Here is a 24,448-nt window from a genome sequence, read left to right as displayed (position 1 = left end):
GAACCGTGCTCGGCCTAACTCTCCCAGGCAAAGCATCCGAAGGACTTGGCATGCAGATGCCGCCCTTGGCTACAGGAAAGAGTGGCCCAGGCTCTACCCATCCACAAAGAGCTTTGTGTGTTTTCACACACAGGGGGAAGGAGGCACAGTCATGTCTGGAAAGAGCCCTGGGTTTGACACTAGATGCGGAGCTATAATTATCGTCTTTAATTACACGACAGAGCCTCTGCCAGAGAGACGTGCTTGACGATCATCTCCTCTCCTGACAAGGGTGGTTCCGTCTCCCTTTTTAAGTACTGACACAAACATACACACACACTTGCTCGGGATTTCAGAATCATGAATGGGCCGTTGAGAGTTGCCTCCCAGGACCCCTGGCTTCTTTTCCAGAAGAAAGGGGTGACCCAGGTATAAACCATGCAAGTGCTTTCTTGCCTGCTGCTGGCAGAGAATGCCCATTTCCCTCTGAGTTGACTTGATCTCTAAAACTGAAAGAAAAGAGCAAGCCTTTTCCTGAGGCTTAAAAAAAAAAGGAAGAAGAAAAGGAAAAAGCCATTTAACAATAGCCCTAAACACACTAAACACATCCATGTTCATTTGATTCCCAGTTCATTTGGGGAGGTCACAGAGCCTGGAATGAATGATTCCCCCGCTATATAGGTGGGGAGATTAAGGCTCAGAGAAGTTAAGGGACTCACCTGAGGTCACACAGGAAACCTGGACTGGAACCCAATGCTCTGGCCGTAAGCTAGGCTCTGTACTTGCAAGGCAGTTTTTGTGGTTCATTTTCAAGTTCCCTCAGCCTCTGACTCAGCTGGGTCTTATATCTGGTCAGTTAATCCGCTCAATTCCAAGGTTCTGAGGGCCAGAGCACTGTGTACTTTATAAGACTGTGATGAGGGTAGCCCTGGCAACCTAGAGGGCAAATCACTCTCCAAGTCCCAGATGGACAGTACAAGTTAGCCCCACCTTACAGGCAGAGTCAGCCCGTGCAGCCTCCGAACAGGCCTGCCAGGGCAGGAGCATGCAGTGCAGGGGATGTAGAGGCTCACTGGAATCCCACCCAGGGCCTGTGCCCCCTGAGCTGCTTTCCCGGCCAGCTAGGAGACCCCCTCCCCAGCCAGTCTATAATACACAGGGAGTACCAGTCCAACACGCTGCCCACTATCCTGGGTCAGAGTGAGGGGCAAGCTGCCCTGGAAACCCACAAGTGCAGGGCTTCCCAGCGTTAGTTTGTACCCAGTCACGTGGTGGGGGGCGATGTTAAATGCAGATTCCTAGACCCAACCCCATACGGCACTCATTGGAACCCAGGAATTTGCATGTTAATACTGGGCTCCATAATTCTAGGACACAGGGTTTCAGAGGCGCTGCTTTAGCCTCCTGAGTTTTAAATTCCTGAGCTCTGGTCTGGTCTGCCAGTAGCATCCCTCTCCCTGACTTCTTACCTCCTTCTCTGTCTCCCTTCATTGCAGGGGGTTGGACATCCATGTAGTGTCTCCTTGACAATCCTAAAACCAGGCCTGAGCACCCAGCTTAGGGCTGCAGGGAGGAACAGAAACCTTCCACTGGTTCCTGGTTTGAGCTTGGGCAAAATATCGCCTCTCCCCAGGCCTCAGATTCTTGTCTCTAAAGTGAAGGCTTGGACGTTGGCCCAGAAACTAAAATTCCTGAGGTGACTTTCATGCGTCCCCACTCTGGTGGTGGCTTTGGTAGCACTAAGATGTGCTAAAAGCTCAGATCCCCCAATAGGCTCAGGGGCACAGTTCCCCAAGAGCAAGACGCTTTCAGTATGCTGGCTGCTGACTGCAGTCTTCAAGGTGCTTTTGTTCATTTGTCCCCAGTCCAGATCAGACCTCGGCAAAGCGTGTGACTCAGCGTCCTGGAAACCTGTTTGTGAGCTGAAGTCACACTAGCCTCCCTGGGGGATGTCTTCACAGAAGCCTGCTTCCTAATGGAGCATAATTTCACTTTGCCTATTAAAAAAAAATGTTTTTAATGTATAATAAAAGTCTTACTGTTTCGCATGTGCATCATCCCAGTAAAGAAGAGCTTCCATTGAACTCCCAGGTATGGGGTCACCTGTATACACAGCACAGTCTTTCACAGGGAGAAGCTCTGAGAGTGGAGAAGGCCTCCCGCTCCCCCTTCCCAGGTCCTTCCCTCAGTGTTACCTACCAGATGGTTTTCTGACCAGGGTCCAATCCTGAGACTTTCCTTCACCAGGTCCCATCAATCCAGTAGTCTTTTCCAGGCCTTCCTCAAGCCATAGCTTCCCTCTGCATCTCCACACCCACCTTGAAGGACCCAAGATTCTGGGCTCCAGGCAATACCTCCAACACCCCTCTCTTCGACTGTGTCACTTCTTACTGTCACCTCCTCCAGGGAGCCTTCTCCAGGCTTCTTGCTCCCAGGGGACTCGCTACATACTTCCCTTCCCTTTCTCTGGTTCCCCAGGCTTCAGAGTTGCGAAGCAGCCCGGGCAGGGAGCAGTGATTCACAGCCAGTTCCCCAGAGCCAGCACAGGCCGGGTGCTGGGAAAGAGCTTGTTGAAATGGGATGAAAATGGGCCTTTCTTCTGTACCCAACTCAGCCTGGCCATGGCACTCAGTTTAATGGCAGCAAGTATATTAATGGTTGGACTGTTGGATATCTTGTTTGTCCTTGAAAAATGAGCACACACACCCAAAAAGAGTGAATTTGAAGCTAGCAGAGCATGTGCTTTCCTGAATTTGCAAACATTGGTGCAGAGATCATTAGTCTTGCTGGGACTGAGATGGGGGAATGGTGTGAGTCTCTGGAGCATCTTACGGTTTATGGAGCCTTTTGCAATTGTGTATCCCAGGCGGGCAGGGGAAGGGTCTGGTCCAACTCTGGCCCTAGTGTTGCTGCTCCCACCCCAGGGCTGCCCACTGCTGGTTGCTGGTGCCTTGGAATCAAAACTCATCTCAGAGCACACAGATGCTGTAAATGTCCATTGGGTTTCCCTCTATTAGAAGGCAGCTGGGTATCAAGACCCAGGAACAAATACCCTGACAGACCCTTTGTTGCTCAGGAGGGCCAACTGCTGTGACCTTAGGCCTCTAAGGCCTGTTGTCCATTTTCTCATTTGCCCCTGTCACAGGGCAAGCACCCCTGTCCACCAGGGCTGGACGGACCGGCTGGACTTGGGGAAAGGAACAGTGACCCAGGGCTCCATCTCTCTTGGCATAGAAGACTCAGGACTGCAGGCCTGGGAGGGTAGAGAGGAGGATGGGGTCGAATATCACCTGGGCCTCTCTAGTCAGCCACAAAAGGACAATTTGGGGGTGGGATGCAGTACTCTGGGAGAATTGCGTTCATTCCACAGTCATCTTGGAGCTCCCTGTGCCAGTTCCTGTACCAGGCACTGAGCGAGGCAGATATAAATGAGAATCCAAGAGACAGCAGACGCCCCACAGAGATGGTGTGATCGCTCCAGTTCCCAGGGGTAGGGAGGTTGGAAAGGCTTCCCAGAAGCTTGCCCTCAATCTTGATTGATGAGCAGGCCAGGAGGTGGGGACCAGTGTAGTGACCTGGGGACCCACCAGTGGGTCCTGAGGTGCTGAGCTGGGTGCTGAGGATAGCTCAGAGCCTTCTCCAGCAGCCCAGGTAGAGGGCCGCCTGGGGTGGGGGCGGGGAGAGAGGAAGGATAAACTTGCAAGGGGAGAGACAGCCTATGCCACACCCTGAAGTGAAGAGAGCAGCGCTGAGAGGCCAACAGAGCAGACATAATTCCACATCCAGCACTCAGGAGATGGGGAGCCAGCTAGTGTCATAGGAATGAGGGTTTATGCTCTCACCTAAGTGTTCTTTGGCTGCCAAATAGTTCTAAGGAAGTGCTGTGTTATGGTATGCTTCAAGTGGGCTGACGTAGTCTGGGCACCTGTGCACATTAAAACAGATTCTGCACATACATTGGGACCTGGGTTAGGGACCCTCCATCCACGGCTGTAAGACTGTTCCCCCAGTGTGCTGCTTCTCCCCTGGGCAGGCTCCCACTGGAGGTGCAGGGCTGCTCGGTTAAGCCTGTGGACAGGTGGCCCAGAGCTCTGAAGGAGGCCACCCCTTGTCCACTCCCACCTGCAACCTGCTGACTGCAGGCGCACAGAAGGGCTGCAGTCATTTCAGCTTAGGCATTTCGAAACAGCCATTTCAGGCTGTCCACCACGTAGAAAAATCTCCATAAAGCATCTCAGTACTTCTAATTTTAAACAGCAGGGGCTTCCTGGTAACCCTGTAAAAGAAATTAGTTGCAAATTAAACCCCTAGGAAACAGAATGATTTGACCTATTGTATAGAATTGTTGGATGTGAGCCAATTGGATGTTGAAAGACATCTGTCCAAGATGATGATTTGGCCCTCAGAGTAATTGATCTTAAGCCATTTCTTTTGGCAGATATAAGGGAGTGCAATGGAAGGGTCCTAACCACAGGACCCTCTCCAGAGCACATAAGAGTGATGCGGAATTAGCCAGCTCCCTCTCCCTTTTGAGCACCCCTTGTGTCCGTCCCCCCGTATTACTCCTGTTATTAGTGTACTTGACATTGTTGGGGAGGAAGAAAGCAGACTCGGCAGAGAAGGCTTCCTCCCAGCAGAGGATGAAGATTTTTTAATGTGCTTGCTGCTGACAGGAAGCTCTTCAGCAGGACCTCTGGGGTCCTGCACCACCCCCACCCCCCAGGCTTGGGATACACTCTGACACTCCCCACCCTCCAGGCAGCCAGTGGCCAGAGGCTGCTGAAAGGCTCAGTGGCCAGCCCCCCTGATTTGGCAGTAACGGGACAGAGGAGCCTCCTCGAAGTCAGTGGTGGGCAGGTGGTTGAGGCCCAGGGGGCAACAGGTTTAGACACCAGAGGAGAATTTGCACTAAAGGGGAACTAGGATTCCTCGGGAGGGCGGGACATCCCGGAGAGGCACAACCTCTTTGTCTCACCGGGACAAGATGAGCGTGGAGGCCGGCCAGCCTTCACGTGGCCTGTGGCTGCTGCCTCCATCAGGGGGACGTGAGTGAAATCTGAAGTGCATGTCTGCGTGGCAGCAGCTGTAATGTGACAGCTGCCGCCTCCCTCCCCTTCTCCTTCCCTGCTCTCTCCACCCCCACCCCCGTTTCCGAGCGAGGAAGCTTGTCTGGCAGCCCCGACTCAGCTGTCATACCACATCAGTTTTTGTAGGTTCCCAGCTTGTGGAAAAGTGCCAAACATGAGCAGATGATATATTTAATGAAATTCTCAGCAAGAAAGCCTCGGTTCCAGTTATTAGAGGGTTTATATATACCGTAAAGGCACTCCTTTTCCCAGAACATTTCTAAATTGTTCAGTGGTGGGTGCCATTTAAAAAAATGTGTTGTGTTCCCACCCCCGATCACGCCTTCTCAGCACCTTGCCACAGACTGCAGACTTCTTCCTTTTAGGAATCAATATGGAAAATATAGAATAGTAAGGTAGATGGTCATTCTGTTTGTTTAGTATCTGTGAAGGCGCTGTATACAACGGATACTATGAAAGAAAATTAAATGAGACATCTTTGTGGACATAAACCGATTGAATGGCGAGTCATTTATACCAGATGTCAACAAGAAATGAGGTTGTGTGTCTGTGCACATGTATGTACGTGCTGCTCTGATCTGTAACATCTGCAGAGGGTTTTATGGTTTACAAGGCTCTTGTATATCCGTTGTCTGGTTTTATTTCATAACAGCCTCATGAAGTTGGTATTAGTAGTCTCCCAACTCCACAACACAGGCCGCTGAGGCTCTGCGGGGGCAAATCTCCCCCCACAGAGCTGTTAAGTGCAGGACAAGGCCTTGAAGCTAAGGCTCCCTAGTCTGGGTCCAGGGTGCATATCCTGGTATATAGAGTTGCCAACATATATTCAGTCCTCGGGTTCAAAGCCCTGCATTATCGTGGGGAGTGGGAAGTTAATCATTTGAATGATATTTGCATTTATTCTAAGATATCCAGCTCTGAAACATACAGGAGTGAAGGGTGCGGCAGACCAATAGTATTTGCATACCCAGCACTCTTCATGAGTTACTCATTGAGGTCTAGTGATGTCATTTGGCTGTTGAGGAGCTGGGGTTCTAGAGAGATTGGAGGACTCTCTGGGCTCACGCAGCTCAGAAGTGGCTACCTCAAAGTCAAATCCAGGTCTAACTTATGGACAGCTTCTCTCCCAAGCCACTGCACTGCTACAACCACATGTAGAAAAGTGAAAAGGAAGGGGCAATATGAAAAGGGTGATTGAATAAATAAATGGACAACTGAGGTCAGCCGGTCACTTTGCAGATGAGGCAGCTGCAAGGAGGGGCCTGCCCAGGGTCTGCTGGCAGAGAGCTGAGACCGGATCTGGGCTTCAGACTGACTCGCTTCCCATTCTGAGTTTTCTGTAGGCCTTTGAGCCAACAGATAGGAATGCTCTTGGAGCTGATCTCAGCCCTCTATGTCCAGCTTCAGTTGGAAGAAAGCTTTAAATTCCAGTTTGCGGGCAACCCCTCCCTACCAAGTGAGACTGCACTTCTCAGGCTCATATCAGAAATTCCACATCTCAATGGTGAGGCCTCATTTGCAGTATTCCAGTTATTTTTAAGTGGGAACTTTATATTTTCCATATAAAGTATTTGCATACTCGGCACTCTTCAGGAGTTACTCATTGAGGTCTAGTGCAAACTTTGCCCAGTTCCATACCACTTTGATTTTCCTGAATGGTTGGGGTTTTCTATATTCTGTCCAGTTCTAATGTTGGAACTGCCTTATTTTTAGGTTCGTTACTTTTTCTTCCTGTGATTTCTTTTTTTCCTCCTAATATAACACACACATATACTTGCAAATTGGCTTCCTTTCTGCTCCCACCCTCCCTGCAGTTCACTAGGTCACCAGAGTTAATCCAAAAGGCAAGTACTAAGCCTCACCTCCAGGAAAAAGGAAGAGGGAGACTTTTCACCAAGCCTTGATTATCTGCTTGTAACACGATTGCTGCTTGTCACTTTATTAACATCTCTTTGCTTTTCACTCACCTCACGAGCTCCTGGCTGGGACACTCAGGTGTACATGCTTGATAAGAAATGTTTCCGACCTCTGCATCCCATCCCCACGCCACAGAGAGAGGCTTGCTGCCAGGTGGGGGTGGAGGTGAGGTGCTCTGGGCATTAGGCCGCTAGAGGACCAGGCCTGTGACACTGTGTGTGCATACATATGTTTGTATGTATATATGTTGTGTGTGTGTTTATACATAGAAGTGCACACACATGCTCTGGTGCTCCCCAGACCCTATTTCCATCCTTGATACCCATAGCCTTTGATTCTGGGCATTTGATTCATGGGCACCTCACAGATAACACTTGCTATATCAAATATTAGGGACCCATGGTCCATTTAGTGCACTGTGGTCATTTAGTTCATTCACACCTCTCTATGGTGGGTGGTGACAAGGAAGCAGTGAGAATGCTATTGAAAATCTGGAGAAACAGGTCCAAGTGGACCTGACTAACACAGCCCCCGGCATAGGATGAAGTGGGGTGCAGCAGACCTGGGGCCTCTGCTCACTGCTTGGTCTCCACAGAGGTTTTTAATGACTCCCCATTCATTTCCTTGCTGCTAAAATGTGAGCCTCTTAGAGGCCTGATAGGCCTCGGACAGAGGATAACTTAACCAAACAGCCCTCGAAAAGTAACGTTTCAGGCTATTTCTCCTTGAGCAAGGACCATCTTTGATATAAATCAGTGTTTTCCCCATAAACCAGTGATACTTGTGCTCAGTGGGGTAAGCAAGGGAAAGAGTAAATGAATGGAGCTAGTGGCTGTATCTGGGCTCCCCCGTCCCCCTGAGAGCCATATGGATTTCCAGAGTCTTTATTGGAGCCAGGAAGCCTGTCTGTCCCATGGGTAAGAACTTTGTTGTAGCTCTAGTAATCCCTTCTCATCCCTTTGGCAAAGAGCCGCCTATCAGGAAAGCAGCAAATTCTGTAACTAGGCATCAAGGTCTAGACTCCACTGTCCCCAAGCTCTTCCCTCCCCAAGGGGTAACCTGTTTGCTGGCACTCTCCTTAGGTTGGCTTTTGATTCAGACCTTGCTGATCATCTTTGGTCAGTGGGAATTAACCTTGACTTAATGACTTAAGAGGAAAGAGGCCGGATCCTGGGAGATGGAGCCCTTAGTGACCAGCCCATTCCTCATAGCTGTGTCTTTTGGGAACACGTTCGTTGTTTGTGGTACCAAGACAGTAGCTGTGATTCTTTTATGTGCATTAAAAATCAGGTGCCTCCCTGGACGACTGGGGCATGTTGGAAGGCCACATTACAATTAAAATGCACATCTTAGAGATGAAAACCCAAGCATAATTTCCTCTGAACTCCATTTCCTAAATCTCAAATGTGTAAACATGACATGAACTAGAAATTGTTTAGAAACAGTCACAAAAGCACAAGCTGCTGATCTAGAGCCTGTCCCACCAGAATGTTAAGTAGAAGCTGAGAGACTCGCACAGCACGGTGCTTCCGAGAGCAGCAGGGAGCGAGAGGGACCCACGTGGGCTCTGATGAGACACAGACCTGGCAAGTCTCAGTTTCCCCACAAGACCTGTTGTCTCCTCTCCCTGACGCAGCCTCAGTTTCCTCAGCCATCCTGGAGTGCATGTAAAACCGGCTCAGAGCCTGATTCAAAGCAGACACTCACCAAGTACTGTTATGAACACTAACATTAAAAGGGCTACATTCATGTGCTATGTCTGTGCATGAAATTTCGTTTAAAATTTTCTTTTTAATTATTACATTAAAAAAATACATGCTCTGGGTCAGGAAATTTGACTTAAGTCATATTAGAAATAAAAAGTGGTGTCATTCCAGAGATGAGGAGTATAATAATACGTTACGTGTTCTTTTCAGAAAAAAAAAAAATCCCTATAGATCTATAAATACTTTTTTCTACATAAATGCTAAGCTAATAGGCAGCTTTCTGCATCATAGATCTTGTCTAAGGTCATTAGTTTTTTTTTTTTTTTATTTTTATTTTTTTTTTAATTTTTTTTTTTTTATAGAGGCATGTTTTATTTATTTATTTATTTGTTTGTTTGCTTGTTTATACATGCACTGGGTACAGTCAGAAGCGCGGGAGGGTGAGAGAATTCACCAGAGCGAGGAGCAGAGCAGGCAGAAGCGAAGTACACTGCCGAGGGGAGCAGCGGGCGGCAGGAGAGGTCTGCGCCATGTGGGACCCTCCTCTGGTGGCCGGGGAGCAGCCGGGGATTGAACCGGCGCTGCAGAGGCCGCGGGCAGCTTCGCAACCCAGCGCTCAACCGCTGCGCCACCGGGGAGGCCCTAAGGTCATTAGTTTTTTGGAATGGTTCTCTAATGGGCCTGTCACTGGTGCTTTCTGTCATTCTCCTGTTTATAGACTTTTAACTTGTCTCCAGTTTTTCGTTCTTAAAACTCTGTCACAAACATCCAAGTACATTTATTTCTGCACATGGGCCTGGGTATTTCTGGGGAATCGATTTCTAGAAGTGGAAATTCAGGCCCCCAAGGTATTTTATTTTTGCTAGAACCACCAATTTTATCTCTGTAAAAGACCTTTTCCAGTTTATTCTCCCTCCGCCAGTCTGTGAGTACATTCCCCTTCCAAAGGTAGACAGATGTTTTAAAATAGTTTTTCCTGTGCTAAATTCTGAATTTGCAAAAGGCTGTTTGTTTGTGTTGTTCTTTCAGCCAGTATTTACAGAGCATCTGTGGAGCCAAGTTCTGTACTCAGAATAGCAGGGAATGTGTCAAGATGAATTGCACCCTCAGAAGCTGCGGTGGGGGCAGGAGCAGAGCATGCAAATGGCTAAAACACCAGAGACTCTCGGTTGCTGGTCTGAAGTAGTCTCACCACTAACTTGGTGAGAAGCGATGGGGGGTGGGAAGTGATGTCCAGACACCTTCCTGGCTTCTTGAAGGAAGTGTTAGTGACCATATCCAATATACTTTTGAGCTCCTGCACACCTATAATATGTTGGGGGTGTCAGTGGTTGGTGTCCTAAACTGAACAGAAACCTAGGACTTTCAGGCCTTGGGCAGCAGCCATCGGGTTGGTGCACCTGAGTGGTAGCCCCTGGAAGGAGTCACCAGCAGTCAGTGTGTCTCCCTCAGAATCTCCAGGCACCTCACCTCTGGTGTTCCAGGTGTTGATGACACACTTTTCACAGTATTACATCTCTTCAGAATACCTTCGTAGGACCCAGAGGAGGAGCTGTTTTTGTGTTTTCCTGTGTTCCTAATGAATGTACCCATTATCCAGATGTCTCCTTCCAAGCAATTGTTGAGATGGTTGTATGGATGAAACCATCTGTAATAGCTGTTGATGGGGAAGAGCTGTTTGAAAGTAATTCCTAAGGGGGCCTCTCAGGTGCACACAGCGCCCCACATACATTATTCCTTCCTCCCTCCTCTTTCAAATAAAACAAAAATCACTTCAGTGGACTTTTTGTGCTCTGACACCAAGAAACACCAAGACATAATGGCAGAGTAGGGATGGCCAGTAAAACAGGTAATTGTGATAACTTCTCATTTTGTGACTTTGGCAAGTCCGTGAACCTGGATACCAGTTCTGTCTACCAGAATCTGTCTATGATCAGATGTTTCTAAGAACCAAAACACATCCCGGGCTTTGTAACTATAAGGTGCTTATATGGGATGAGGGAGTCTTGCTTTAGTCTTTTTTGTTAAGTATGGGGTGGCTCTTGGCAGGGCCCTGCTCAGGTCCCCAACCTCCAGTGGCTTAGCTGCTGATTGGTCTCCTGAGGGTAGACAGGAGGTTCCTCTCAGGGAGGATTGATTGTGTCCCTAGTTCTTCCAGGTCAGGAAAGTGACGATGCACAGTCTTTGCAGGAAGTGTTTCTTGAGGACAAGAGCAGACAACAGCCCATCCTGGGACCACGTGCTGGGCATGTGCGGGATGATTCTTCATGGAGGATATGTGTTAGTCAGGCTTTTCCAGGGGAATGAAAACAGTAAAAGGTTTGTTAAAAGGAATTGCCTGGTGTGAAATAGAGGCTGGCAAGTCCTAAGACCTACAGGGTGAGTTAGCAAGCTGGACACCCAGGACAGCCAGTGGTTTAATTTAATTCCAGTCCAAGTCCAAGCATAAATGATAGTGTCCTTTCAGTCCAAAGACCAGCAAGTCCCAGGAAAAACCAATGTTTCAATTCAAGTCAAAGAGCAGGAGGAAGGACAGTGTCCCAGTTCAGACACTGTTAGACAGAAAGAATTCTCTCTTAATGAGAAGAGGTTCAGACTTTGTTCTTCAGGTTTTCAGCTGATTAGATTAGCCCCACCTCATTAGGAAGAGCAATCTGCTTTACTCAGTCTACTGATTTAAATGTTAATCTGTGTTTGACCAAGTAATCTGTGTTTGACCACATAGCTCGATACCCTGTGACTTAGTCAAGTTGACATCACAGACAAGAAAGCACAACTTTGTCCAACCACTGTGGAGAGCTGTGTGGAGATTTCTGGACCTACTAAACATAGAGCTTCCATATGATCCAGCAATTCCACTCCTAGGTATTTACCCAAAGGACACAGAAACATCAATTCCAAAGAACACCTGCACCCCTATGCTTATAGCAGCACTGTTTACAATAGCTAAGCTTTGGAAACAACCCAAATGCCCAAAAATAGATGACTGGATCAAGAAGATGTGGTACATATATACCATGGAATATTACTCAGCATTCAAAAAAGATAAACACATGCAATTTGCAGCAACATGGATGGCGCTGGAAGAGGGATCATGCTCAGCGAAATAAGCCAAAAAGAAAAAGAAAAATCCTGGATGGTCTCACTCATAGCAGGAATCTAGAAAACTTAAATAAGGGACCATGAAAATGAATAACTATAAGAAAGTGAAAATCAAAATCAACAAAAAACTATGAACCAGAGACACTTTTAGGGGGGCGGGGGCAGGAGGGGAGGGATTGGGGTCAGAATGGGGGGGCTGCAATTGTATGGGGAATATAAAAATAAAATTTATTATTTAAAAAAAAAAAAAACAAGAAAGCACAACTTTGTATTGGAGTAGAACGCCTCAGTGGGCAGGGTTCTCACTGCATATTGTGGTTGAATTTTGGAGGAATTTGCTAGAGGTGGTTAGGATACCAAGGTCAGGATAGGTTAGGATACCACACTGGTAGGAGGAGTGCTCTTTGATTGTCCCCTTCTTCATATGCTGGAGCCTCAATACTGGGACAAGAAGGGTTTGTGAACATCTGCTCTTTGTGGAGTCAGACTGAGGGATCCTGGGCCTGAAAGGCCTCCAAGATCATCTGCTTCACCCCCTCCTGCCTCACATGCAAGGAATCTTAGGCATAGTGGGTCAGGCAGCTGGCCAAGGTCGCACAGCCGGTGAGCGGAGGGCCAGACTCATCCCAGGTCTCGGCACCATCCAGAAGGTTGAGGTCATGTACAAGTCCCTAGGGGGATTAGTTCCTATCTTGAAACAGTTCCAGAGCAAAGAAGGCTGGGGCAGAGAGGTTTGCCAGATCTCTGCACGTCTCTTCCGGCTGGGCAGCTGGGCAGGGCATGATGCCAGCAACACCCCTTAGTGTGAGGCAGTGACCCTGTGACCAGCCCTGAGGTTGCTGCCCTCACCAGATGGCTACTAGTAAGGTTTGATCATTTCAGCAGCAAACCTGGCATGTGGGCAACATCAGGTATAGGTAAGAAGGAAGGCCTGGCTCTACACTGGGAGGTTGGTGTCCTGTACCCAATGCCAATTTGTCATCACTTAGTGCCAGCAAGACTGGGACCAGCAGCCTGTTGGCTGCCCCCTAAAGATGTAGAATGTGCTTGAATCCTCCTTGACAGGTAGCTCTCTTGCTCCTGATACCACCCTTGGCTCCCCTCCCAGACTACCTGGCCCTAATGATTCAGGTATTGTCCTAGTCATAAACCTCAGGGCTGGGAAGGGCCCCCCAAATGACCTGAGTTACCCTGAGTAATGAGCAGATTGATGACCAGAGAGAGGGAGTGACTTGCCTGGCATCCCTTAGCTGGGTGGAGCAGGGACCCCGGCTGGAGCGAGGGCTTCAGTCTTCCAGTGTGTGTTTCTTTTGCTGACCCGTACCCCTGGTGTTATATTGGAGGTAGAAAATCAAATTTGTTGGGAAATGCTGTGTAGACAGCTACATGGGCAAAAACATGGACTTTGAAGCCAGACTGCCTCCCTCAGTGGCTGTCACCAGCACCTTCTTGGAGAGCTTTGTGAGAATGAAAGGAGAACCTGAATATCCTGCACTTAGCACAGATCCTGGCACAAAGGGTCTCAACTCTTAGTAATTGTGAGAGTGGCCATGCTGTATTCTTGAGAGGTGAGCCTTCCAGACCTTGGCTGAACCACTCGCTTTGTCTGAGCTTCAGGGACTTAGCAGTCAGGTAAGGAAGGGGCTTGGATGTGTTTGTGGCTCATCCGAGGCTGGCTCTGTGAGGTTCATGAGAACACACAGCATGCAGGTGACACTGCTTGGAGAGGGGTGTTGCCGTGACTGGGCTGGGGTGAAAGCCTGTCCCCCGTGGCTTTATCACATTAGAGTGTGGCCTGAGGCCTCTCTGGATTCTGAGACCTGACTGTGCCTAGCAGACCAGAAGATTGCACCAGTGGGGCAGCTGGCCCTTGTATAAGTGCATCCTATCAATTCTCGGAAGACGCAGACTGGCTATGTCTGGCCCTCTTTGCTGGGCCCCTGCTGGGCCCTGGTCTCTGTCTGCAGCATGGAGGGTTGGGAGACGCCCACTCTTTTGAAGGTCGATCTGAGGGTGCTAGAGCCACCCGAACCGCTGCTTCTCATCCTGGTGGAAATGCTCACATTTCCGCATTTGGGGGCTGTTGGCAAGAGTGTTTCTTTGTGGCGCCCTGGGCATCCTCTGGCCACAGAAAGACTGGAGCCCTCTTTGGAGGGTCAAACCTTCAGGTCATCAGTACTGGACTGGTATTTCCTGCCAGTTTCTAAAGAAGCTTTTTTTTTTTTTTTTTTTTTGTGAAAACACAGACCTGATCAAGGCCCCTGGCCTATGTTTTCCAGTTTCCTATCCTTTGGAGTCTGCACCCCTCCTCCTGGCATCTGAGGCTCCTCATTGCCCAGCCCTGATTTCCTTTTCTAGCCTCTCCCCACCTCTTTTTCCTCCTGAGCACTGTGCTCACAGCAGTGCAAACTGTTTGGTTTTTCCTCAAAATCCTTGTCCGTTGCTCTTTCTCCTCATGCCCTTATCTTCACCTGTCTGACGCGTCTTCCCTTCCCTGAGTGTGTCCTGCTCCTGGGTCCACCACTCACTGTCTTGGACTCCAGGTAGTTTCCTCGATTCCCTGACCCTCGAGGGATATCCTTGCCCTGGAACGCTAGGTTCCGTGAAATGCCACCTCCTCCCGGGAGTTTTTCTGCAGCCCCTGCGTTCTCCTCTAGTGAGCTGCCACTGGAGGTACCTCTTTAGGGTACTTGGGACCATCGGCACTGGATTAGCACTGGCTTAGCCTCTGAACCTGTCTGAGCCTCAGTTTCTGCAAATGCAGCAGCACTTCTCCATGCCGAGGGGTGGAGGCCTAGTACACAGCTTGATAACGCTGTATAAGTGCCCGGCACAGGCAGGTACACAGTGTTAACTCCTGTTATTAACTCAGTGTCCAGTTCTCCTGCTAAACCAAGAGTTCTTTGGTTTTCCCACCTGGGAGGCTCATTTAATGCCATGTGTGCACTCGGCCTCTGGCCTAGAGTCCACGTTAGCCCGCACTAAGGGCTCAGGAGATGTTTGAAAAAGTAAACAGGTAAGCTCCCTGCTGGCTGTGAATTTGGGTCTTATAGTGGACATGGAATCAGAAAGCTCTCCACAGAAAGTCTCTGCTCTAAAGGGAGACTTGTCTATGCTCTGCCAGAAGCCTGGGAGCAGTCACTGTGAGACTGCAGAGAGACAGCGGGCTGGGCTGAAGGACTCCCACTGAGGATTCCACACCAGCCCCATGTGGCCTTTGAGATCTCAAAGAAAGCACGTTTGCTGTCATCAGGCCTGCGGGCTTGTTTCTTCCCTGTTGATTCAGAAGAGGGGCCAGGCTCAAGGAAGACCCCAGCACTGAACACATGACCCAGGGCAAGGGAGGCATCCCTGGTTCCAGACTCAGAACCGGGCCTTTCTCTCGCTGTGGACTGAGCATAAAAGAGCAAGCAGCACAGGTTCACTCGGGCCGAGGCCCCCACTCACTTCCTTTGCCACTAACCCCTGCTTCCACAGCACTCAACCCCTGTTTCTTGGGTGTTGGAGAAGAGATGGGAAAAGAGCTCCAATTAGTCAGTCTCCTGGCTTCTGGATAGCTCCGGAAACTGACTAGATAGAGGAAGAGGTGGGGCCTCCTGCTTGGGTTAGGTTGCGTTGGGTTGGGTTGGGTTGTGTTGGGTTGGGTTGGGTTTGATCCTGTCCCGTAGCTGCCCTGCCCAGCCCTTGCCTGGCAGCAGCATCTTTCTAAAAAGACGCCACTGCCACTGTGGCCTCCAAGGGACACCTGAATTCAGGCATCCGTGGATGCACTCAGGCCAAAGGGTCTATCCCCACCACTTGTTTTCACAGTCCACATGGGGAAAGGTCCTCTGTCTTCCCTTTGATGCAGTGCCCTGGACCTTGGCTGGGTTCCCATGGCGTGTCTAATTAGGAACAGCCGCCCGCCACCCCTGTGGACTCTTCACTCACTCTGTGGTATCAAGTGCTTTTTAACACCTCAGTCCTGACGGAAGTAGATACCCCTGCCTCCAAATGAAACACTGATAAAAGAGATGTCAGAAAGCACCTGGGAAAGGCAGAACGAGCCCTGGCTTGGGATTTAGGGAGTCTGAGACCCCTCTCTGCTACTTCCTTCCTTTCCCCAGGCCTCAGTTTCCCCACATGTAAAGTGTGGTCATTAGCCTCTTGGTTGCTGAGGTCATGTTACCACAGGGCCTGGTCTGTAGCACAGGTCCCACATGGAGGTGTCAGGCAGCCAAAGCAGCTGCTAGAATCAGAAGTTGTCAATCCAGATATAGAAGTAGTTCAGAGGTTGGTGGTAAAATCCTTTCATTTCCAGAACAGGTTGGCCTGTCAGGTTTCAGTAATCAGGTCTTCTGTGCTTCTGGGGAACATTGGCAATCTCAGAGGAGAGAGGGAACTTGGAATGGTCTTCCAAGAAAACTCCACTAGTGGGAATTGAAACAACATTCGCCAGCAGAGCACTTCCTGTGCACCAGGCACCGTGCAAAACATCGGATGACTATGAACTCACTCATAACATCCTCAGAATGGGTACTGTTGTCCAGAGATGAAACTGAGGCAACTTGCCCTACATCCCATCTCCACCCCAGGCCCCGACCAGAGTCAGGGGTCCAAGGAGGGGGCCCAAGCTCTCTGGCAGGATCAGTATTTGTAGCCCCACTGTGCTGTTGAACCTGCTCACTCCCCTAGATCTAGGGCTTTGCTTCACTCTAGGTGGCTGGTTTCCTGCAGCCCTGCTCAGTGGTGAGTATGTGGTTCTACTCGTCATGCAGCCTTAGACCTCTGGGTCTAGTTCATCTGCACCCCTGGCATCTCAGAATGGACCCCAGTGTCTTTAAACCTTGTGGGATAGGTCAGGTGCCCGCTACTGACTGGGTAGAGGTTGACTGGGCTGAGAAGTGGCGGTGGTAGCAGGACTGGCAGAGACCTGTGTGTGTTACACGTCCCCACTGAGCTCAGCTACCCTGTGATTTGGAATCTGGTGTGAATTCCCAGACAAGCCAGGTTGGGAATATTAGAAGACCAGCATCTGTCATTTCCAACCTTTCCCTAACCAGCTCCCTCCTGCTCAGAGGTTCAAGGGCACCTCCTCTTAGATACTCAAGAGTGCTATCATCCAGCATTTGAAGCCAGAACCCACTTCACCTGCCCCCAGCTTCCTCTCTCACTGGGCACCCTGCCCTGTGCATACCTTGGATTTTCAGCCCCTGTACCTCTGCTGTGGCCCTTCCTCCATCACATGCCTCATTCCCCCTGCCAGTCATGGTGCCATGACCTCTGGGTTCTCTAATGCCCTCCCAGGTTTTCTCCAGCAAGTCGCCATGTCACATCTGTTCCCTTGAGGAGCCAGAGCTGTCTGTCTGTGAGGGGGCCCTGGGCCTCTTTCCCTGACGGCTCCCTGAAGGCTATGTCTGCATGCCATCCATCTCCCTCCAGTTTTGGGCTAGGGCTGGGCATTCAGCAGGTGCCTGACTGGGTGCAGGATGAGCAGATCTGGTGCTGCTGGGAGAGGCGGAGTGCTGTAGCCCTCAATCTCCCAGAACACAAAGCCAAGGTCTGTCCTCCTGGTTCTGTGCCTGCAGGAAAGGTAAAGTGGTAGCAAAAGGGTTTTCTAATCATTTTACTAGGAAAAAATATTTAACATAAAGTGGGTTGTATGTTTTTTCATTTAGATGCATGTCCATCTGCTTTCAAAATATCCATTGGATGCTATCCATAATAAAAATAAATACATGTTTACATAATGAAGCTATTATAAATCAAAATGCCTGTAGAAAGAAGGGCAAGTGACTATCCAATATCAAAGCCAATATAACTATTAAGGGTAAGCACCAAAATAAACCCTGAGCTTCCTCTGATAGCCAAAGCAAGAAACAAGTTCGGTGGTTAATAGAGCAAAGTTGTAACTTGTTCCTTGTGGGATGGAGGAGCTTTGAACCCTGGTCAGATCCGCCCAGGAGGGCCTGGTGTGTGCCGTCCTGGGTCTCTCCATCAGCTCATTCCCCGGGTCCTTTTTCTCCAGGACTGCCCACCTACTGGTTCTGTGCCCTCGGTGCATGGGCCAGGTTTCCTTCCAGTTTTAATATTCCCTGGTTCTAAAGAAAGTGCTCTCTTTTTAAATCCATTCCATATATTGTTCCACTTGAAAACCTTCCTACTCCAGAGGTCAGCAGAAATCCCCACCCTGTGAACTTAATATTTCTGCTCACTGCCTAAGAAGCATGAAATTACAGCCTGCTACCCAATATTAAAGGTCATTTTTTTATGAATTTATAGGTGATGTCCAGATAGATAACTTATGTCTTAAAACATGTGGTCCCCAGGTCCCCATTAGATCAGCCCCTGGACCATCACAGATCAGACTGGGTAATCGGGAGGATGGCCTGGTCATTAGGCAGGAGATGATGCTGTCTGGCGAGCTGGCCTGGTGCGATGGCCCTTGACTTCCTGGGGCTCTTCGGAGAACATCTCCTGGGAGAGAGGAAGCTCCCTAAATGGGCGTTTTCTCAGGGAAAGACAGCTGCTTCCTAAACACTCAGCCCCTGAAAGCCCAACCTGCTCAAAATCATATTTACTTTCATGTGTTCCTGTCTTAATTACATTTTTTCTTTATTAGCATCCTTACTCATTATTTAAAACAACTCTCAAAAATAATTATGCAAAGATTCCTTCCCCTATCAGTAGCTATTTACCTTCCTGTATTAGGTCTTTGGCTTCTAATTCTCATGTATCTGTGTTTACAACATTGCTGTCATCAGAGTTTAGAGATTATGGGGAAAGCATGTGATGCCAGTACTCAGCATTTCCTAAGCAAAGAGTTGAATTCCCTGTAGAGCATTGTTCACAGTGCCCAGGACTTGTGTAGAAAGCCCACATTATACAGTTTGCCCATAACACATAAAGAATCTTGTATTTTACTTTTTAACTTAGCATAATTTCATGCACGCTTTTCCATGTAGCTACATAATCTTTCAATTTATCATTTTAATGGCTGCTTAATATTCCATCCAGTTTAGCGTGCCATAATTTACTTAACTGTTCCCTATTGTTGGGACCTTAATGAAAATTTGAATTCACCATGTAATACAGGGGGAAGCTCATTTTAATGATTACCATTATAACATACTCTGCTCTAACAGCATGCCATTACTAACCCAGCTTTGGTGAGGCACAGATGCTTTTGGAACAATAAATCCTGTCGGAGAGGTGCATGTACAAGTCCCTCTGATTTAATAGCTAATCCATTCACTGCACATGTTTTCCTTTTAGGATGGTGTTTATGTAGAATATTCATCTCTTCGGAATATTGTGTAATACTAAACTAGATGGATTTGGCACATTGTTTCAGGTAGTTTATCACCACCGTCAAGAGATTGTGAACGGGAATTTGGGAGTAAAGCATGCACTCTGGCTGTCCCTTATCATTCATTGATCCCACCCATATTTATTGAATATCTTTTTGTAGTCTGGCTCTGAGGCTAGGGTAAAGGGTCCTGTTATTGGGGGCCGCAGGCATGCATGCATTCATCTATTGCTTTGTAGTACCCAATGTTAAATGGCAGTTTCTATGCAAAGTACTTTGTTGTTGTTTTTTTATGATTTATTTATTTATGCATACAAGAGCTGGGGTACTGGCCAGAGGTTTGGGGGTAAGAGAATTCACCAGAGACAGTAGGGAGCAGAACAGGCAGTTATACTGAAATACACTGCTGAGGGGAGCAGCGGGCAAGATTGGAGAGGTCTGCTGCGCCATCTGTAGCTCCCTGGCCAGCCGGGGATGGAACTCTGTGCTGCAGAGGCTGCGGATAGCTTCACAGTGCTGTGCTTAACCCTTTGCGCCACCAAGAAGGCCCCCATAGTACTTTGTAAACTACAGAATATACATTGGTGGTTGCTGGTGCTGCTTGTGAAGTAGTGTAAGGAGAAAGTGGTTTGCCTGGGTCTGCGTCTATCAGCCACACTCCCAGTGTCCCCAGCCCTCGGAATTCTCCAAAGTCAAGAGGCTAACTAGAGGGCCTCCCCGGTGGCGCAGCGGTTGAGCTCTGGGCTGCGAGGCTGCCCACAGCCTCTGCAGCACCGGTTCAATCCCCGGCCGCCGGCGAGGGTCCCACATGGCGCGCAGACCTCTCCTGCCGCCCACTGCTCCCCTCAACAGTGTGCTTCGTCAGTCTGCCTGCTCTGCTCTCCACTCTGGCTCTGGGGAATTCTCTCACCCTCCCGTGCTTCTGACTGTACCCAGTGCTTGTATAAATAAATCTTTGGGGAAAAAAAAAAAAAGCGGCTAGCTAGAACCAGGGCCAGAGTGAAGCAGACCATGACGACCCCAAAAAGACGTCAGATACTTCGGGAGATCACCACTGGCCTCAGAGTTGTATAGAGTACTTTACAGTTGGTCTACAGTGACTATGCTACCTTCAGTAGCTCTTTTCTTCTTCCACTCTCCATAAAAAGGGAAGTATCGTAGCATTATCTTCAAAACTAATCCCTAATCTTGTTTTTCTCATGGAACCCAATAAAACATAGGACATCTCAAAGGAGATGGGACTTTAGTGGCCCATGTAGGGAGATTTTTCCCTTTTCATTCTTTCCCTTTCTTTACATAAAAAGCTATTCTTATTTGCCAAAGGTGGAGTTTGCGTTTGCTCCTTGCAAACGGCCCTCTGATACTTACTCATCCCTTTTCAGCAGAGGGAAAGCCAGCTTCGTGCCAGCCTTCCAGTGGGCGATCGCACCCACCTGGCTGATTTTGTTCTCATTCATTGTTTTCATGCTTATCATCTATGTTTGGTAGAGGATAATGGATTATGCAATGGTGATAGAATTTCCCTCACTAAGTGAATTTATTTGCTGTCAAACATAAAAATGCCAAATAATAATCCAGGTTGTACCCAAACTCAAAATCATGAAGTCACTATTGAGCAGATGAAGTTATGGACCCGTTACCATCCCGTTACTAACGTCAGCACTGACGGTCACTGGCTCAGCATCAGCTGGCTTCCATGGTATCAGGGCATGTGCACGGGGTAGGATTTTTTTGTCATGCCCGTGAGCTGACCTTGGATCATGAAGGCCAGTGTGAGAGCAGTGCTCTTGCTCGGGAGGGCTGACGGGCTGATGTCAGTCCTGTGTTTTGTCAACTGTGTTTTATCAAGGGATGTAACTCCTGTGGGCTTCTGCCGTGTGTTCCTGCAGTCGGAACTCTGCTTTGGAGTCCATTCAAACGGCTCACTTTCATCCCTTCTGTACGACACCCCATCTCTACTCGCTCACCTCCTTGCACCCACTGCTCCAGAAAACATGGATGGTGAATAAACATTATTTGGCCTTAAAAGGAAATGAAACCCTGACATGTGCTAAAACATGGAAGAGCCTTAAAAACATTATGCTAAGTGAAATCAACCTGTCACTGGAGGACAAATACCGAATGGTTCCACTTAACATGAGGTACCTAGAGGGGTCAAATCCACAGACAGAAAGTGGAGGGTGGTGGCTGGGGCTGGGGGAGGAGGTGGGGTGTTGGGTGTTTAATGGTGGCAGAGCTTCAGTTTGGGGAGATGGCACAGCAGTGTGAATGTGCTTAATGCCACTGAATTGCACTCCAAAAAATGGTCAAAATGGCAACATTATGTTACACGTGCTTTATTACAATACAGGAGATGAGGCAGTGAGCACAGTGTCTCATCTGCCTGCCTCTGCTTGCCCTGTCTTCCAACAGGGAGGCTGACCATCCCCCATCTCCACTTGTCAGAGCCATCACTTCCAGTGGCAGCTCTGTCTCCTGCCTTGCCCCTGGCAGGGTCTCACAGGCCCCGCACTGAACCCCTTTCTGCTGAGTATTGTGGTGATTTATTGCATGTCTTCTGGAAAGCAGGCTTCCTGAGAGCAGCCTCACCAGCAAACCCTTTCCCTTCCCTCTGTGCCCTGTCCCCACGCAGGCTCAGCACACAGTGGGTGGCCTATCTGATGAGCAGTTGCGGCGTCCTTGACTGACAAGGAGGCACCTGGGATTAGCTTCCTAGTATCCTTCAGCCACCACTGGCCTCAGGAATGAATGTTCCCTCTTTGGGACCTCATCTAGATCAGTGATCACCCCTCAGCCCACACCAGAGTCAAGTCTCGGCTTAGGAAAAAGTGTTCCTTCCTAACTCAGAGGTGTGCGGTGTGTTAAGGCTTTTCTGGCTGAGGTAGAAATGCAGGGAAGGGGTCAATTATAGGGCTTTGCAGCAGGGAAATGAAGATTACCCTAGACATAGACATGCCCATCTTTTTTCTGAATGTGTGAACTGGGTGGAAATTTGACGGTCACTTGACCCAACTTGATAGACAGGTAATGAAAGTCCGGAAGACAGGGAACCGCCCTCATGGGGAAGGCCCCTGCTCATGTCTGTCAGCGAGGGGAATGAGAGGTCCATCTGTTCTGGGCAGGTGTCTGGACACCCCCAGGACATCCTGTGCATGTCTGGGCCTGCCCTTGAACGTGATGAGAACACGTAGGCAGTGGCAGGCAGGTTCTGGTTCTGTTAGATCCAGAGCCTGAGGTCCAGACCACTGACTAGTGAGAGCAGGACCATTGCCATCGAGGGATGGGAAGACCAGTGCAGCACAGGAGGGGCCTGCTTCTGTGCCACCCTCCCCTCTGGGCTGGCAGCTGATCCTCTGTGGGTGTCGCCCGGCAAGGTCCTGGTGGGGTCTGGATGAGGAAGCAAGTACTACACATCCATTAATTCTCTGCTCCCTTCCTTTTTTGCCTGCAGAATTTCAGAGGCAGGAAAGTGTCCGGTCCCAGCACAAAGGCATCCAATTATATGACACCCCTTATGAGCCTGAGGGCCAAAGTGTCGACTCGGACTCTGAGAGTGCGGTCAGCCCCCGGCTGCGGGAGAGCAAGCTGCCCCAGGACGATGACAGGCCTGCCGATGAGTACGACCAGCCATGGGAGTGGAACCGGGTCACCATCCCAGCCCTGGCAGGTAAGGAGCCGGTGGCCCTGTTCCGAGATAGCCTCTGGCAGTCCTCAGCCTTGACCTCTGGCAAATGGGAAAAGTGCAGAGGGCCCAGCCTGCCCTTAGGAAACTTCTGGGCTTTGTTTGAGAATCCAGTTGGGCTGTCCTTTATTCTGGATCCTTCACAGATGAGACGATCCTGGAGCAAAGGGCAACCAGGCCCGGGGCAAATTCTGGGTCTTCCTCCAGGGTCTTGGTTCTGGTCTCTCCTGTCTTCAGACATGACCCCGAGGCGCTCATTTTCATTCTGTCTTGGTTGTGTTCTTAATTCTCTAGTTCACTGAAGCCAAGATTTCAGATTTTGGAAGATAATTTCTTAGAAATGAAAAGAAATTCATTCTGCAGAGTGGGTCACATTGGGCCTGATGGAGCCCAACTGTTCCCTCCAGTCAGATGGCTGCCATGGACCTGCCTGCACCCAAGGCCAGTGCATTTGTGGTCCCAGTGTTGGCAGGAGCCATTCACAGAGTACAGGCAGGGGCACATCCTGGCCTCAGGGGCTGACCTTCCCCCTGGTCAAGAGCCCTTTGGACAACTCAGGTGCCTCCCTCCCTCCCCACCGCAAGGCTGGTTTTCTAGAACCTGGGTATCCATCCCAGTACTAAAGCTCCTCTCACATGGCCTTTTGGAATGCTCTCTGCCACGAGTCTCCAGCTTGTGTTCACACCCTCTGATTTTATGCCAGTCCTTAGGCAAGTCAAGGTTACAGTCTAAGATTCAGAAAGGCACTGTTTATGATCCTGAGGGGTGGGGGACAACCTGAATGTCCAGCAGATAGAGCTGGGTTGAATGGAATATTGTGCAGCCACTGGAAGGTGATGTAGACAAAGGGTTTATAACAGTCTGGGAAATGTTCCCCTTTAATGTGAAGAGATGAAAAGCCAGAAGCAAAAAGTTGTGTTTGTACCCAAGAGTTTAGGCATGTGAAAATAGTGGCATTGAGTGACTCATTTAAGTCTTACCACACTGAAGATCATCAAGGAGGTTTATTTTTAATTATTTTAAGGTAAAAAAGTCTTCCCTTTTTATGTACAAATGGACCCTTTTGCTATCTCTAGCCCCCTACAATAGACAAACCTCTGCCAGGCTCCTCAGCTGATGTTCTTAGCTGTTTCAGCACATACTGCTTACAGTTCCCTGGACATGGCACACTCTATGCCAATGCTGTTCCTCTACCTAAATGCCCTTCCCTGCCACAGCCTAGCTGGGAAAATCCTGTGCCGTCTGCAAGGCCCAACTCAAACGTTGCCATCTTTGAGCCCTCCCTACTATACAACCATGTCCCTTGCTGCCTCTCTGGACCTGTCGAGCTTCCTGCACTTGCGCCTGGTGGGACACATCTCTCAGCACCTAGAGTTATTTCTGTAGGTGCTGGTTACACCTGCCAGACTGTGTGCACTGGCTGAGAACCAGGGACAGGAGTAGTTGTGTGGCTGAAGGTCTTTGGTCTCCAGAGCTCTTCTGTTTTCACAGCCTTCTCCCTCCCCAGTACAGGAGCTAGAACAGAGCGAATGCCAGTGGAAAGCTGGCTCATTGCCAACAACAGTTTGATTAAAGGCCTACAGGGGCTCATGTGACAACCCTCACAGAATAGGGGCCTGAGATAGTACTGCAGGCAGATGTGAGGTCTCCCCATCTCCTGAACCAACCTCCAACATGTCACCTGTGG

The 24,448-nt window shown here is 49.2% G+C and overlaps 1 protein-coding gene across 1 annotated transcript in view; it reads left to right on the top strand.

Annotated features, from left to right (window-relative positions):
- Nucleotides 1-24,448, top strand: part of SHB (SH2 domain containing adaptor protein B) — a gene marked incomplete at both ends in the record, with an annotated part of 134,751 nt that overhangs the window by 61,259 nt on the left and 49,044 nt on the right. Inside the window, one exon of the mRNA XM_084237173.1 lies at nt 22,531-22,746. Coding sequence (XP_084093299.1) covers nt 22,531-22,746 — 216 coding nt within the window. The remainder of the gene's footprint in view (nt 1-22,530; nt 22,747-24,448) is intronic.

The sequence above is a fragment of the Talpa europaea genome, assembly GCF_964194135.1.
Source record: "Talpa europaea genome assembly, chromosome: 7".
Classification (NCBI taxonomy): domain Eukaryota; kingdom Metazoa; phylum Chordata; class Mammalia; order Eulipotyphla; family Talpidae; genus Talpa; species Talpa europaea.
The sequence above is the reverse complement of the archived record's forward strand: the minus strand, read 5'-3'. Positions and strand labels throughout refer to the sequence as shown.